Source organism: Penicillium chrysogenum (genome assembly GCF_028827035.1).
Source record: "Penicillium chrysogenum strain IBT 35668 chromosome Unknown utg000004l_segment0_segment0, whole genome shotgun sequence".
Classification (NCBI taxonomy): domain Eukaryota; kingdom Fungi; phylum Ascomycota; class Eurotiomycetes; order Eurotiales; family Aspergillaceae; genus Penicillium; species Penicillium chrysogenum.
Genome location: NW_026622752.1, coordinates 5,494,039 through 5,508,969, shown reverse-complemented (window position 1 = coordinate 5,508,969; position 14,931 = coordinate 5,494,039). Strand labels below are relative to the sequence as shown.

The 14,931-nt window shown below is 48.9% G+C and overlaps 5 protein-coding genes across 5 annotated transcripts; 2 read left to right on the top strand and 3 right to left on the bottom strand.

Annotated features, from left to right (window-relative positions):
• Positions 1-1,085: 1,085 nt before the first annotated feature.
• Positions 1,086-2,533, bottom strand: N7489_008026 (uncharacterized protein; the record flags this gene model as incomplete). Its single annotated transcript, XM_056713776.1, has 8 exons — positions 1,086-1,456; positions 1,520-1,627; positions 1,683-1,706; positions 1,757-1,807; positions 1,860-2,079; positions 2,151-2,203; positions 2,273-2,438; positions 2,507-2,533. The coding sequence occupies 8 exons, from the start codon at positions 2,531-2,533 to the stop codon at positions 1,086-1,088; spliced, it is 1,020 nt and encodes a 339-aa protein (XP_056567491.1).
• Positions 2,534-3,612: 1,079 nt separating this feature from the next.
• N7489_008025 (uncharacterized protein) lies at positions 3,613-5,295 on the bottom strand (the record flags this gene model as incomplete). Its single annotated transcript, XM_056713775.1, has 2 exons — positions 3,613-4,643; positions 4,704-5,295. 2 exons carry the CDS (start codon positions 5,293-5,295, stop codon positions 3,613-3,615), a joined length of 1,623 nt encoding a protein of 540 aa, XP_056567490.1.
• A 1,715-nt stretch (positions 5,296-7,010) lies between these two features.
• Positions 7,011-7,862, top strand: N7489_008024 (type 1 glutamine amidotransferase; the record flags this gene model as incomplete). Its single annotated transcript, XM_056713774.1, has 1 exon — positions 7,011-7,862. One exon carries the CDS (start codon positions 7,011-7,013, stop codon positions 7,860-7,862), a length of 852 nt encoding a protein of 283 aa, XP_056567489.1.
• Positions 7,863-8,327: 465 nt separating this feature from the next.
• On the bottom strand, positions 8,328-11,030 carry N7489_008023 (OPT family oligopeptide transporter; the record flags this gene model as incomplete). The annotated part of the gene is made up of 7 exons (XM_056713773.1): positions 8,328-8,666; positions 8,727-9,016; positions 9,077-9,254; positions 9,317-9,862; positions 9,921-10,037; positions 10,118-10,678; positions 10,731-11,030. The coding sequence occupies 7 exons, from the start codon at positions 11,028-11,030 to the stop codon at positions 8,328-8,330; spliced, it is 2,331 nt and encodes a 776-aa protein (XP_056567488.1).
• Positions 11,031-14,008: 2,978 nt separating this feature from the next.
• Positions 14,009-14,931, top strand: N7489_008022 (bZIP transcription factor; the record flags this gene model as incomplete). The annotated part of the gene is made up of 2 exons (XM_056713772.1): positions 14,009-14,150; positions 14,201-14,931. 2 exons carry the CDS (start codon positions 14,009-14,011, stop codon positions 14,929-14,931), a joined length of 873 nt encoding a protein of 290 aa, XP_056567487.1.

Sequence of the window (14,931 nt, the reverse complement as noted above, 5' to 3'; positions counted from 1 at the left end):
CCGATCGGATACGCAAGTAGCACTGCTACTGGAGCCACATGAACCGATGGATACCGCAGCAAAAAGAATTGGTTGATACCGGACCCGAGGACAGTGAAAAAATTCCTAGCAGCCACATCCGCACCGCATTGACCGGCATACTGGGGTCATCCGTCTCTGGAACGACAGCCCTAACTGTAGTAACTATTGGTCCATGAACATATATATCAGCAATGAGCTAGGCACTCGCCTTCGGGAAATGGAGAACGCTGTGACCCGTAGATAAACTCTTCATTTTTATTCTCGTCGTCTTTCAGGTCGGTTCTGTCAAAGCGGCCTTCATTTTACAACCTGCCCCTGGACTGGCGAATTACACACTAGGCCAGAAAGACCACTATATCTGAGCGTAACGCTCAGATATTCCAGGCTCCGGTATATATAGTGCGTGTCATGACACTTCAACTACCTCTTCATCCGCTCGGACGAGCGCAGGTTTGACGTTCTCGGTATCTGGCTTTTTGGAATACATGGGATATATCTTTGCGCAGATCAGAGCATTGCATTCCTGGGGAAGAATAACACTGGTCAGACACTCATGAGTAACCTTTTTTATCGCCGATTTAATTAGCTATAGGCGGGATGAATTTAGTCCGATGCACAGTGAGGGGAAACAGAGACAAGGCAGTCAACGGAGGTTGATTTGCGATCTTAAGATAGCATAAGATAGGTGGACTGGCCCAAAATTTTGTATTCATTCTATCTGCCCGCTGTTGATTCGGGAAGGTATGAATGGGCTATAGGTTATTACCCTTGTGAAGGGGTATAAAAGTGTGTCGAAAACAAGAGCCCTCTAAATCCAGTTGGATTGTCAAATCCCGTTATCCTATGAAAGCCAGAAGCGTTTATCTAGCCCACCAGCTTTGCAAGCGCCGAGACATGCAACACATCCTGTTCTGAGCGTAATATCTAAGGTCATACTAACATCATAACATTAGGTACCATACACGTCGAAATGAATAGTTCAATGAATATAAGCGTATGGTGGGGATGCACAATCGAGAACGTGAGAGCTTCCCAAGCTAGCCTCGCAGAAGTTCCGTGCATCCTTATGTACGATCCTCATGCACGAAATACTCATGTCTGACGGCAATCCCCGGCCCAGAAGTCGGTGCCGTATCCTTCACCAATCCATCCTCGGAGTCATGGCACGAAAGATCATCCGCGCCGCGGTCAACGTGACTTCGCGAGACGGAGACGGTGGTGTTTTGCTTGCCGGTCTGAGCGCCAGTATGCACGCCGGAGTGTGAGAGCTCGTAACCACGGCGGCCACTATAGGTTCCCGTGCGAGAGTGTGAGCCGAATACCAGGGTGCGGAGGACGGGGAGGCAGGAAGCGATGATGGCGATGGCGGTTTCGACCATGGAGACGGTGCAAGTGATCATTTGTTCGTTGCGGTGGGAGTAGATTGCTCGAATAACTGAGTGCATCGTGGTTTAGTTGAGGGAAGGAGACGAGAGGAGCAGGTGGAGGGAAGACATACTGCTAGCGATGACCACAAGGCCACCCAGGAGGAAGACGGAGATAACACCCCACTTTTGTTTCCTGGGCATCTTGAGTCGCGCAACTTGCGAAATGGGGAGGCATATGACTGGTTGAATTTGGTTAAACAAAGCGATTGGGATAAATTGAACTTGAAGCCTTACTGAAGACATCACTGAAGATGTTGACTGCCAGCAATTAGTCAATAATCCAAGTAAATCAAGAAATATAGCCATACAGAGTATTGTGAGCCAGTAATTGACTGTGGAGGGTCCTTGGGGACATGTCACTGAAAGAGCGTCAGCCTGCATTCGTGGTAGTTGATATAGAAGCATCCTCACACTCAGGATTCGTAAGCCCCTCCCACTGCCGCTGGGGTGGATAGCACTTGAAGACAATATCAAAAAACAACACCAGCCAGGTCGCAGCCAGGAGACCAAGTGTGATGTTATACACAATCTGATACCGGGTGCGATCTGCAAGGCGCTTGTAGAAGATCACCATGCTAGACTTGATCAACCACAGCGCAGTGACGTATAATGTGGAGCCCGGGATGATCATCTGGTGAATAAAGTAGGCATTAATAACCATGATTGTACAACATATATACTTCCTGTCCCAGGTCGCTTTACCTTCATCATATTAATCTTCTCATCCAAGGTTGTATTCGCCATTTCAGACATGCCTGTGCCCGCTATCGTCAGTGGAGTCCTCCAGAATATTGATCTCCCATTTGAATACTCGAAGCACATACCCTGGTTGAACATATAATGTTGGATTGCCAGATCGCCGATGAGACACAGGGCAGCCAGAACAACGAACAGGTCGTCGAGGTAAAGCCGCTTCAGGAGCCCCAGGCGGACCACAAGGCGACAGATGAGGAAGATGCATGCCGCCACTGTGCAGACATACCAGGCCACCTGTACACCGGAGAACCCATTAGCAAACTAGCACGAGGATGTGGGAAATTGAAGAGATGATAGCATACTACTTGCCCTAGTTCCGGGCGCACCATGCTGACTTGTATCTCGGTCACAAGCCGCAGAGGGAGGGAAAAAGCAAGACGCGACGGTGCTTTTTCCCGAAAATAATGTGCCGGCTATTATTATAAATTATCTATGGAACACCTGCTACAGCCATTCTCGAAATTGAGAGAATATGCTGAGACACTTTTCCAAGGCCCACTGCCTCGGAAGGCACTAGCATCGAGCAGGTTGGACTTAGTCCGGACATAGATTGATTCACCTTGTATGGGATGGTATTTTCTTTTTTGATATTACGTGTGAAGATAGGGTAAACGTCGGCAATTACTGTATTAGACGAGAATTTTACATCGGGACTTACCTTGGATAGGCAGTGCCCCCACCAAGCGATCCATGGATTTGTTGCAAAGGAATCCATGGATGCCACGCCACATAGGAGGTACCTAAATAACTATGGAGATTACCTGTATCCTCGAAGTACCTAGGTAGATTCCAAAGGGGAAGGTGCTTGCCAGAATTGCCCAAGTGGCTTCGGATGGATTTAAAGTTTGCCAGTTAATTTAAATCGTACGGTGCAATCCCGGGACCTCGGGAAATTTCCAAGGTTCCAAGGTTGTTAAAAGACTCCCCATCCGGGAGTGATATATGGCTTTATCAGTTCAAAGCCTATTCGATGCCAGTGATCCGCGACTATCAACATCACACAATAGGCATTAAGTTCGATTGCGCAAGGACCAGGTAAGAACCCGGGTGAAGATATTTTTCTTCTAGATCCGCAGTGGGGAAAATAGGAACGTGGGAGTGCGTGGGAGTTCCGATCCAGACTAACTTTTTATGGCGCCACTTGCAAGGTTCTCTGTCTGAACTTTCAAAATTCCAAGTGTTCCGAAAAGATCTGGGAGTATTTGATTTGCCGCTCAGCATAAGTGCGATCTCCACTGGTGGGGCCGAGGCAGCTGTAATTACTGATTCCAAGATCTCGGCTGTTCTCACCGTGGTAGTACCTGCATTAGGGTCACAAACTATGGGATGGCCCACTATTGGATAGAAATCCTGAATAATTCTAGATCTAATTTTCTATATACAGAACAAGATAAGGTCGGGCTGTCTCTCAGGCACTCCCAGCCAGCAACACAGGGTTCTGCACAACTGGGTAGTTAGGATAGTTAGGCTTGTAAACTTCCTGGCAGCGACGGTTATACGCGCCAGTCGTGCTCGTCACGATCTCCTGCTCGTGTCCAGGCACACCCACACGCGCCAGGGGACCATCAACAGGTCGGGCCTGCTCCCAGCCAGGCCCAGCGCTGGGGTTCTTAATCCACGCGACAAACCAGGAGTGTATGTAATCCGCCAGTTGCTGCTCCGCGTCGGTTACGCCGTCCAGCGATGAAAAGCACTCATTGCCGCCATGGAAAAAGGGCACCTCGCTGCCGTGCGAGGGCCCGAGATCGGGGATCGGCAGCACGTTCGAGTAGTTGCCGAACCAGCGGTAAATCCAAGTGGGTTGCTCGGCGGCGCGCAGGTCCAGCAGGGAGTCGGTCGCGCAGATGAAGCGCGCGTCGCCGTAAGAGGCACCGCTCATCAGGGAGACAGAGGCGTAGTCGGATTCGTTGTAGGCGGCCAGGAGCTGGTCCGCGGGCACGAAGGCAAGGTCGGCGTCAAAAGTGCGGATCCAGGACGAAAAGTTAGTGTTCTCGCTGCCATAGACATAGCCGAAAATCTCGCCCTCCTGGTCGGAGTTGCCAACGATCAATGGCAGCGATGTTGGGTAGTGACCATTAACGAAGCGGTCGGTGTAGTTAGAGAAACGGGTGATCTCGTCCACAGCTGGTGAGAACCAGGTATTCACGGTCGAGTTGAAGTAGCTCGTCTGGAAGGCGTAAGTGTCTGCTGCGCGCAGGCAGTCCAGAGTGTAGTCTTCGGCCGTGCAGTCCAGAGTCACACCGGCATCCAGCATTTCCTGGACCACCTGCTTAAGTGCGACACCAGCTGGTGCATAGGCGGGGCCAGAGTGGGCGTTGGCTGACATCTCGATCGCGCCGGCCAGGAAGGTATCTGGGTGATTCCAGAGATAGTGATCAACGTGCACTCCACCGGATGAATGGCCACCCAACACGATGCGCGACTTGTCACCACCAAAAGCTGGCGACTAAGTTAGTTAAAGGCTACAAGGTGATTTTGTCAAAAGAAAGAAGAACCCACCCTCAATGTTGTTGTGAATCCACTCCAAAGCCAACTCCACGTCCAGGATTCCAAAGTTCTGGGACTCTCCCTGCAGCTCAGGTGCATTGGGCGAGGCATAGATGCTCTCGCGGTAATTCAAGTTGACGTAGATAACATCATTACGGGCAAAGTTGTGCCCTTGCCATTGGGCGTTGCTGCTGCCCCCGGTGACCATGGCACCGCCATAAATATAGACGAACACAGGAAGATCGACACCCTGTTGTGGGGTCCAAATGTTGAGGCTGAGGCAATCTTCGCTCTGGTCGGTGATTGCCGTGCCAGACATTGCCTGGGCACAGGATGGACCATAAGTAGCGGCCTCGAAGCGACCGTTGGGGTACGAGCCGATGGGCTTAGGAGCCTTCCAACGGTTCTCGCCGGCAGTGGTCTCGGCAAAGGGGATGCCTAGAAAGACGTTGGTGTCATTCTGGGAAAATCCATTGAGGACCCCCTGCTCGACGGTGACGCTGGGACAAAAAGGTGGAGGTCGACATGTATGGGGATTTGCAACCACCAGAGTCATAGCCGTAGCCGTAGCCGTCAGGCTCAACGTGCGGCGGAAGAAACCCATGATCGCGAAGAGGGCCAGAATGGGAAGAAGATGATCGTTGATGATAACGGTGGGAGACGCGCATTTAAGCGGCGGGCATCTGTGGAACCACCCATGGATGCCGAGATTGTTCCTGACCTAAACGAGTATCAAGCTGTCTTATATGTCTCGTCCAATCATGTCAAGCTCCACGGAGTGCAACCACGTGCTACCCATGTGGCGCACTAAACCTATTGATTCCTAGTGTCAGCCCAACCCACAATAGCGCGATTAATATGTCTTGGAAGCCAATAACTGTAGGATTTCGCTACGGAGAAGTTACCGAGTGGTCCACCGCAAAACACATAGCATAGTGGGAACTCCGAAATGTTGGGCTTATTGCCCTCCAAATTCTGCCGGTTCTAGGTACCAGTCTAACATCCTAATACAGTTAGCTCGTGGGCACGTGATCCGGCACTAATAGTCGCCAAAGGTATGTAACTAAGGAGACTGCCAAAAAAGACCACTAAAAAGGTATATGAAAAGACTACAACCGTATCAGCGGCCGACCATATATTCTTATAGCAGTATTTTTAAAAGGAGGCGGTACGCAGGGCGGTACCATGTATAGGCGGTATACATGGTACATGGGTCGAGGTCCTACTATAAATGAAATCGCAACTCGATATCACAACAACAACACTAGTCTATATTGGGATTCCTTATAGTTTTACGCTTCTCGGGTAGCACCGAGTTCAGGAAAAAAAAAAAAAAAGAATTATGAATTTGCAATTGCGATATATATCCATGGATATTTATGACTTTGAGCAACGTAATTTCTAATACCATACTGAGGCAGGTTTTCCATTTTCTTACAACTGGTAAATAGAGTCAGAAATCCTTATCAATAGCTGTCGAGTGGTAACGAATCTAAATAACAACGTGGTTGTCAAGATATAAGCTAAGCTTGGAAAATATTGCATTTACTACGTGTTTTACTTCATGGTGCACTCGGTAGTGAACTACGTTACTCACTTCTAGGAGAAACTGCGTTATCCCAGGAGCCTTCAGATTTAGCATTAAGAATATATAATTTCATGGGAACCATGCTCTGGATCTGGTATTCAAATATGGTCCCTGGAATACTAGGATCTAACGAGATTGTAAACAGAATCTGAGACATGTTATCATATTAGAATGGAAGACACCTGTTGGAGATCAGAATGATGTTGATGAACGACCAATTGCAACGGTGAAATAAACTGAAACGAAGCAACAGCGTTAAAGAGGTTACAGCCAGACAGCTTCCTAGTTTCACAAGTCATACTTAATCGACCATTGAATCTTCTACCGGTAAGGTTGTGGTAGTAGTCCACCCCAGTCCACATCGTCCAACATGTTGAGGTCCACTTGCCTAGTCGGGTGGATTACATGCTTACTAAGAGTGCTGCCTTGCCTAATCAGGCATAATCGCCCGGTCAGGTCTCAAAAAATAATCGAATCTGCTCTACACCTTCGCAGTTGAGTCCCCAAAAGGGAAATGGCATTGTTTCTCGTACAATGCAGACAATTTTGTTATTACCAACAATGCCACGCTTTGTAGCTTTGACTGCATACATTGACTAGGTCTACGATGGACGTACCATTAGAAGATGATGATTTACGTCATAGTGACGTATTGTTTAAGCCGACCTCTTGCTCCCACAAGTCGCTGGCTTTTCTGCCACTAAGACCATACAACCAAACGAGCACACAACATGGATCGGACCTATAAGCCCGCGCAATCAGCACCTATCGTACGCCTTATGGTCCTCGAGACCGACAAGCCTCACCCAGACACGTACTCGGAGCGCGGCTCCTTTGGCCAGATTTTACACAATCACTTTGGCAAGGCCGGAGCCGCCCACCATCCGCCTCTGGGTGTAGAGACAGACCAAGTCTTCGTCGTGTCCGAACAAGGTGGACGGATCCCAACCGTGCAAGATTTCGACCGCTTTGACGGGTTGCTCATTACGGGGAGTGTGTATGATGCCCATGGGAACAACGAATGGATCCTGAAGCTGCTGGAGCTTCTCAAGGCACTCTGGATCAAGCGCCCCGATTTCCGCTTCCTGGGAGTCTGCTTCGGCCACCAGCTCCTCGCCCGTCTTCTCGGCGGGTCTGTCGGGCCCGCGCCCTCGCAAGACTGGGAACTCGGTCACTGCCGCATCACGCTCACACCCGTCGGCCAGCGCCTCTTCCGTACGCGCGAGGACCACGTCCACCTGCACCAGATGCATCAGGACCATGTCGTCTCACCGCCCACGGCCGCCTCGGCGGGACCTGACATGCTCTCCCCGGATACCGAGATCGCGTGCTGGGGCCGTAGTGAGCATACACCTGTTCAGGGTCTGTACATCCCGAACCGGCTATTCACTACGCAGGCACATCTGGCGTTTGACGAGGACATGGTGAAACGGCAGATCCAGATCAGGGTGGATGGCGGCGGGATCAAGGACCTCGAGCACGCGGATCGGGCGGCCGAGACGGCGCATCTGGAGCACGATGGTGTCGAGGTTGCCAAGGCTATACTGCGGATTTTCGTGTATGACGATGATGGAATGGACTAGGATCGCGGTTGTCCATGACTATCAATCAGCGAGAGAGCTGAGTAACGGTATGCGGGTAATGATGTGTAACATAATTAGAATCCTGCATCATAGGTGCAGGTATATGCACAGAAACTTATGATAGAGGACAGTCCATGACTACATGGTTAATGGTCTGCCATAGTTACCCAACGCACTTCATGAGTATATAGTGGATGTACCGAAGCATAGAAATCTGCATAAGCTCTTATCTTCTACTTCTTTCTTTTTTCTTACCTTGCTCATTACGGAAATATTCGCCCCTTTGTGTCTTCGGGTCTCCGCCTTGGTATCTCTCTGGAACCTTGACAGCCAATTGATGTCATTGTTCTCTCGCGGGCTATCTCAGGATTGAGATATCAAGCTGTATTCGTCTGCAACAGCGCCATTCACCCTCCCATGGCCAACTCTCTCCCCGGGCCCCAATCCACGACCATCCGACACACTTCACTCTGCCACAGGACACCAATCGTAGTGCCCATTTTCGTTATTTCCCCACCACGACGGGAATGGGTGCGAAACTCCAGCAGCCCCGAAAACGGCAAATGAGAGGATGAAAAGGACCGTCAGACTAGCGCCATCGAATGCCCCCGTAATCAGATACGAATAGTCCCTGAAAATCCGCGGTCGATAGTTTCGGAGGTAATACTGAACATAGAAGCCGGCGGCGATCCAGGTGAAGAGGACGCAGGTCTGGCTTTGGTTGTAGGGAATGTAACCGGCGTATTGGATGAACTGCGGTAGGTTGATTTCTGAGGTGTCGAACTTTCCGATTTTGGGCACGAACTAGAGTACAAATGGCCGTCAGCTTCAAGTAGAATAGGGATGGGCTCTGCGGTTACTTACTTGATAGAGGATACGGTGAATGACCACAGCAGCAGCCCCTGCGGCCAAACCAACAGGTACAGCCCCGTATGGGGTGCCAATCTTGTAGACATAGGGAGCCAGGGCCCATGATGTGGCATTGGTGTTGTAAGATTGTACAGTTGCACCGCTCCAAGAGGAGTTTCCGTTGCCATCGACGAGAAGTGCTCGATTGCTTGACACAATAGAGTTCATAATAGCGTAGTTCACGAAACCACCGAGGACTGTCCCATATAGTTGTGTTAGGAACATGATGCGTGGAGGGATTTTGACTATAAGGTAAGTTAAAAATAGGTATCAGGTTTTGATCAAAGAACGACGGAGATACTCACGGTATTCGCCCATCTTCAGGTCATTGGAAAGATTAACCGCATTTGAAATGACGTTATGCGACCAAGCAGCGAAGTACATGTTGCCGACTGGGCGTCCGGGAAGGATGAGTCCAGCCAGCATTTTTGACAAATTGTTGGTAGCAATGCCATTACCGTAGCGAGAATAGAGGATGACACTCTATAGCACGGTCATGGTCAGCGTTGCTGCATGGAGATCAGTATCAGGGACTTTTTACTCACGAAGGGGGCGATAATGCATCCTAGCAGCAACGATATGACATATGCCCAAACCGACAAAGTGATATTCTCTTTCACGGTCACTATTATACCGAGAATAAAGCTGCCAACAAGCACGATGATATACCACCACCACGGAGCCTCTTTGTAATGCTTGGCCATGTGCGCATGGTGTCGATCATCATATCTGCCCTCTTTTGCGCTTTTATAGGCTTGCCGGACATCGTTGCCCCAAAATAGGACGCAATGGACAATCAGGGCGCCCATTGCTGCGTTGGCCATAAACATAGCGAATGCAAATGTCCCAGTAATCCTTGGTAAGCCATGTTCAGCTAGAGCGACCTCGTCGAGGATACCACCGGGGAAAACGTCACTCAAGGGGTATGCGGTACCGTTATTCGTAAGCAGTCTCGTCGACATGAATGGAAGGGATCTCGAATTCCAGCCATTTCCGTAATATATGCCTATCATAATAATAAAACAGGAAAAGAGGCCAGCGGCCTGATGAACTTGTAGTTTGAGAGGGAGCGAGGTTTGGGTAGATGTGAGCTGCCTCTGTTAGCTGACTTGCTAGATCACTGCGTGGACACAGGGGACATCTTCTCACATATTGCCAATCGAACGAAAATGAGAACAGGCCCAGACCTTGATTGTTGGTCGCTCCACCAAAGACATTGTTGAGTACGGCGGCAGTCTCACCGGTGGCCTTTTGTGCAGCCAGACACTACAAAGCCTGGAGTCAATAACTTCGTTCCGATAAAATCCCCACAATAACGAAAGTTCATCCGAAGAGACCAAACATACCGGAATAGAAACCGAGTTGAGCCAGGGGAAGATGTAGGCAGGAATGATCTCGTATATCGACATGCCAGTGAATGCATACCAGAAATACCTGAGGGGTTTCGAGTTTTTGACTTCCTGCCAATGAAGTCCCTGGAGAGTCTTGACGGTAGGCAAGCTACTCCAGTAGACAGCCTCAGTGTGCCAGACAGAGATCGGACGCATAATTCCGCATATTCCGTAGCCAAATAGCCCGATAGAGATAACACTCAATATCACAGTCGCCGCGCTCAAGGGAAGATTGTAGAATAGATCCTGCGCTGCAAACACTGTTGACGTAGACGAAGCATTCGAGGCCGAGGTCGCAGTGATTGCACATATGGAGTGCTCTTTCAGACTCCATGGCCCGTTATTCAAAAATTTCATCACCTTGATCCACAAAGGTAGGTTTCCTTGGCCGCCTTTCGCCCTCCAGCGAGCTTCAAATTTGTCTCCACGGGGAAGGAATTTAGCCCAGGCATTGCCGACGAAGTAGGAGATGAGCACGATGAAGGTTCCCTGAATCGTAATCAGAGTTGGTTTAAACTACAGATTGAGTCGTTAGTACCTCTACAGGAAATAGAAGGATTGGGAGTACCTGATAAATCTGGTTCATCACTGCCTGGAAACACGCCAGACCAGAAGCAAGTAAGATACTGCGAAAGGTTAAGACACTGTCAAAGTCATCTCGAAGAGGTAACAGGTGAGCGGCTGCATCGGCACCGGTAATGATAATCGCGTCCGGATTGGTGTTGAGGTCATCGTCACCGAGTGTATGCTCATCTTTGGTAGAAAGCACAGCAGTAGGGGTCTTTTCACCCATGACTCCCTGGCCAACCACCGAGATGTCGCTGGTCTCTCTAAGCGATTCAGGCATATCTGGGGGCATATCACCCATAGGATTCTCTGTTCCGGTGAAGCTGGGGTATGGCTGCAGGGCTAAGCTGATCGCGCAAGTTTGTTCCTAGGTCGTATGAACCTCTTATAATCTAACGGAGAAAATAAATCCTTATTAGCCCACTACGGCGAATGTTTCTATGATACCATGCAGCTTTAAAATGAGCCATGCTTGAAGCGACAGGGTATTGTTTTGTGTCACATAAGAAAAACAACTGAACCCTGGTATTTTCTTAAAGAACACCTCGATCCCGATGATAACATTTCCCCTAAGATGTTGACATCCCAGCCCTGTAGGGCTCGGACCCTTTACTTCCCATTTCCCAAACGCCTAATGTTCCAATGGAATTTTTTATATTAGCAGCCTTCCCAACCCGGGAAGTTTCGAGATTGTAATATCTGTAAGTTAATACCACTGTCAAAGCTGAATACAAAAAGGCACAAAGGTTATGTTTATCCACCGAGTTTTGAGGGCATTCTTTAGATAACATAGGGCCGTCGGTGCTAATTTGTTGGAGATTTGGCGCTAACCTAACGCGTTCTTTGTCCGATCCCTTCGCACTCTTTTAGGCAATGCGCGCCACTTTCATTCCGGATTACCTAGAAAAACCCCTGCTATGATCAGCTGGTAGGCACTTGGCGGCCGGAACCCCGACGGAACACCTACACTAGAATCGGCTCCCCTAATCTAGGGACGTGGTTTTCTACTTTCCTCCAGGCACATGTTGAGATGTGGCATTCGGTTCAACCTTCTTTTTATATATTTGGACTTATGGACTCTATACCGAGGCACTAAGTCGACGTAACCGGAAAATGAATATTCCCTGTGCTTTCCATTGCTCCATCTGTCCCCTCCTTTCTCACCGGTTTCTCCTCAAGCAAATAGTACATAGTTTGCCCTTGGTCTAATGTTACCGTTAGTTCCGACCATCTCTGAATATTATTTTAGTACGATCTATCTTGAGCTCCGATCAAGTCTGCAGTGAAAGAATGAGAAGGGTCGTAGACATATCTCTTATTCAAGGAATAAGACTAAGCATTTATTAACTAACTACCGACTTGATTAATTAGGCTAAAGTGCGATTATTGGGTTTGTCCAAGCTTCCTACTAAGGACTAGACCAAAGCTTGAGGTTACATTCGATGAAAATCGGAAACATTGTGGAGGCAGCCAAGTCAGGGTATAAAATCTGCCCGAGGCCGACAATGGAATGTCGAATAACTGCACGGTCCTCAAAAGTCTTTGCAGTCAAAGGTTCCGATGTGAGACCCCTATCATAATAGGCACCCTCGCCCACGTAGGAGATAGTGAGATGTTGTCCATCCGTCGATAGTAACTGGCATCCTTCTCTCCATCTTCCTTTCGTGTGTCGACAGCCTTCAAGCGAATTCCAGGATGGCATTAGTCAGCTACTGGTTAGGGTACCTGGACACCTGGGCGCTCGCTGTCAACCATATAGTGATAGCAGAAACGACAGTTGTCATTTGACTGCCGTATGCAGTCCTAGTTGGAGTGACAGCCAAGATCGTAGCAGGAGTCGATTCGGTTCGCAAATATCTTGTCCAGGTCGTAGGTCACCAACCAATCGGCGGCGGGCTCATTCTCAGGCAGTTTGATCCCCGGGTTGTGCCTGTTTATTCCTTTTGCAAACAGCACCCTGGCATAGGAGGGATCAAACACGACTGTGCTCTCCGTTCTGTCCGGGTAAGCACCCAATACACACTGAATCGCGTGGCAAAGACTCTTTTCTTTTTTCCCCGTGATATTCAAAATATCTAAATATCTAATTAAACACCCCCTGATTTGTGTGATAGATACCTTTTTTGTTTCTTTATTTCTTGAAGGTGTCTCGGGATATCAAAAACCCCACTGAACTATACGAAGACTCACGTCTCTATTTTCTACTACGGCCTCCGGCCTCGAAAGCGCACTTGCCCTTTTTACACCTATTACTCATAGCATCTTACCCCTAAAATAGCTTGGCATTGTATCTGTATGTCTATCCAGTCCCCACGCTCTACTCCAAGCTCTCTTGGCTCTTTGTTCTGTACGAGTATAGCTGACCTGTTAGCCCAACCTTAGTCGGCTATACCAGTCGGAGTGAAAAGAAAGCGACTTATCTCCCCTGCGACGATATCACCTCGACTGTTAAGAATGGACGAGCCGGCATTCCTACGGGAGTTCGCAGAGAGGGTTGAGGAGATTGTGAGATCATCGGATCCCTAAGGTATTCTAAATATAGTGAGGGCCCAAGCAGAGGGCAAGGAAGAAGACTGCGGGATGGCACTACCGTTGAACAGCTTTCTGGGTTCAACGTCGAATAACTACCTAGCTTCAGCTCCTACCCTCCCGGCCTCAATCCCCACCCGCCTTACACACAAACAATGACTGCGCTACTCAAGTGGGGCGTTCGTGTATTCCACGACCGCCTATCTACGCCAAGTCCTTGGATATCGATAGCAATTATCAATAGCCTAAAGGGTTATAACCAGCGGTATGTTGATAGAACATTATTCTAGGTTGCGAATGCTAATTATTCCCCCAGATTAATCAGCGATGGGCTCTACATTAGAGGCAGTTCCGCGTTCAATATGCTGAGCCTCCACAGGGTGAGGTGCTCTTCCCAGTTTTGCCGAAGCCAACGATTCTCGTGCCATCTCAACTGCAACCATTTTAGCCTTTAGGCTGGAGATAGAAGTGCTGTAGAATGGAAGAGAACAGCATCCAAAATCCTGCTGCCTCGTTGCTAGTGTGGCTGTGGCAACAAACACTTTCCAAGATCATGGAAGGGATTCACCGATCCAAGGATTTGCCAAGCCTAGTCCAGATTAGGTTAGAACATGTAAGCAACTTGCATTAGCGTAACTCTAATTTAAGATCAACCAATCACATCTGGGCTTGGCATAAGCACGCTACATCTTTAAAATCCTACGTCGCCCCCATGATTCCCCTGCACATCCATTCCCCATCTCATCAAATATGGCGCTCGACAATCCACGAATTCAAATAGCCCGAATGTCACAACAGGTGGCTATCCGGAAACCCGAGGATGATTGGACCGGTACTACCGATCGGGCCGAACGGAGAAAGTTACAGAATCGCCTCAACCAAAGAACATATCGTACGTTTCCTCCTTTCTCCACGTGATTTAATAACTACTGACATAGTCAGGGATGCGCCAGCAGGCCCAAAATTCAGAGGACAAGGCACAGCTCCACAGTAACAAGACCGTAGTTGTACCACCGAACTCCACTCCTATTCGAATCGACAGAGATGAAAGGGGATTTACATGCAGTATCGCGCCCCCTCAATTTCACTCAATGATGCGTCAATTCGAGTCCCTAGCACTGGGAAGCTACATTCGCAACTCTCCCAACATTGGCCACCTCCTCTCCCTCTCCAAGCTAAATATCCAACATGCGATCATCGAGAATACACGCTCCATTGGTATGACAATGGAGTGGATGGAACGTGATGACTCTATCTCCATTTTCAATGCCCCAATACCTGGCTTCTCGACGCTTTCAATACCCGCGAGTCTTCAACCTACAGAATACCAACGACGTGTCCCTCACCACCCATGGCTGGATTTCTTTCCCTTTCACAATATGCGTGACAATCTTATAGCCGTTCAAGACATTATCGATGAGGATGATTTGTGTCATGATCTCATGGCGTTCTGGGATACGAGGAATACCGGGGCTACTTTGCTAGTGTGGGGTCCTTCTTGGGAGCCGGAAAACTGGGAAGTCACGCCGGCATTCCTACTGAAGTGGGGATTTTTGCTCAAAGGTTGCGAAGAATTAGTGATGAATACTAATCGTTGGAGGGCGAAGAGGGGAGAGAAGCCTCTTGATTGGAAAACAACGTTAGCTTTGATATATCGGTCGCCTAGTGAATAG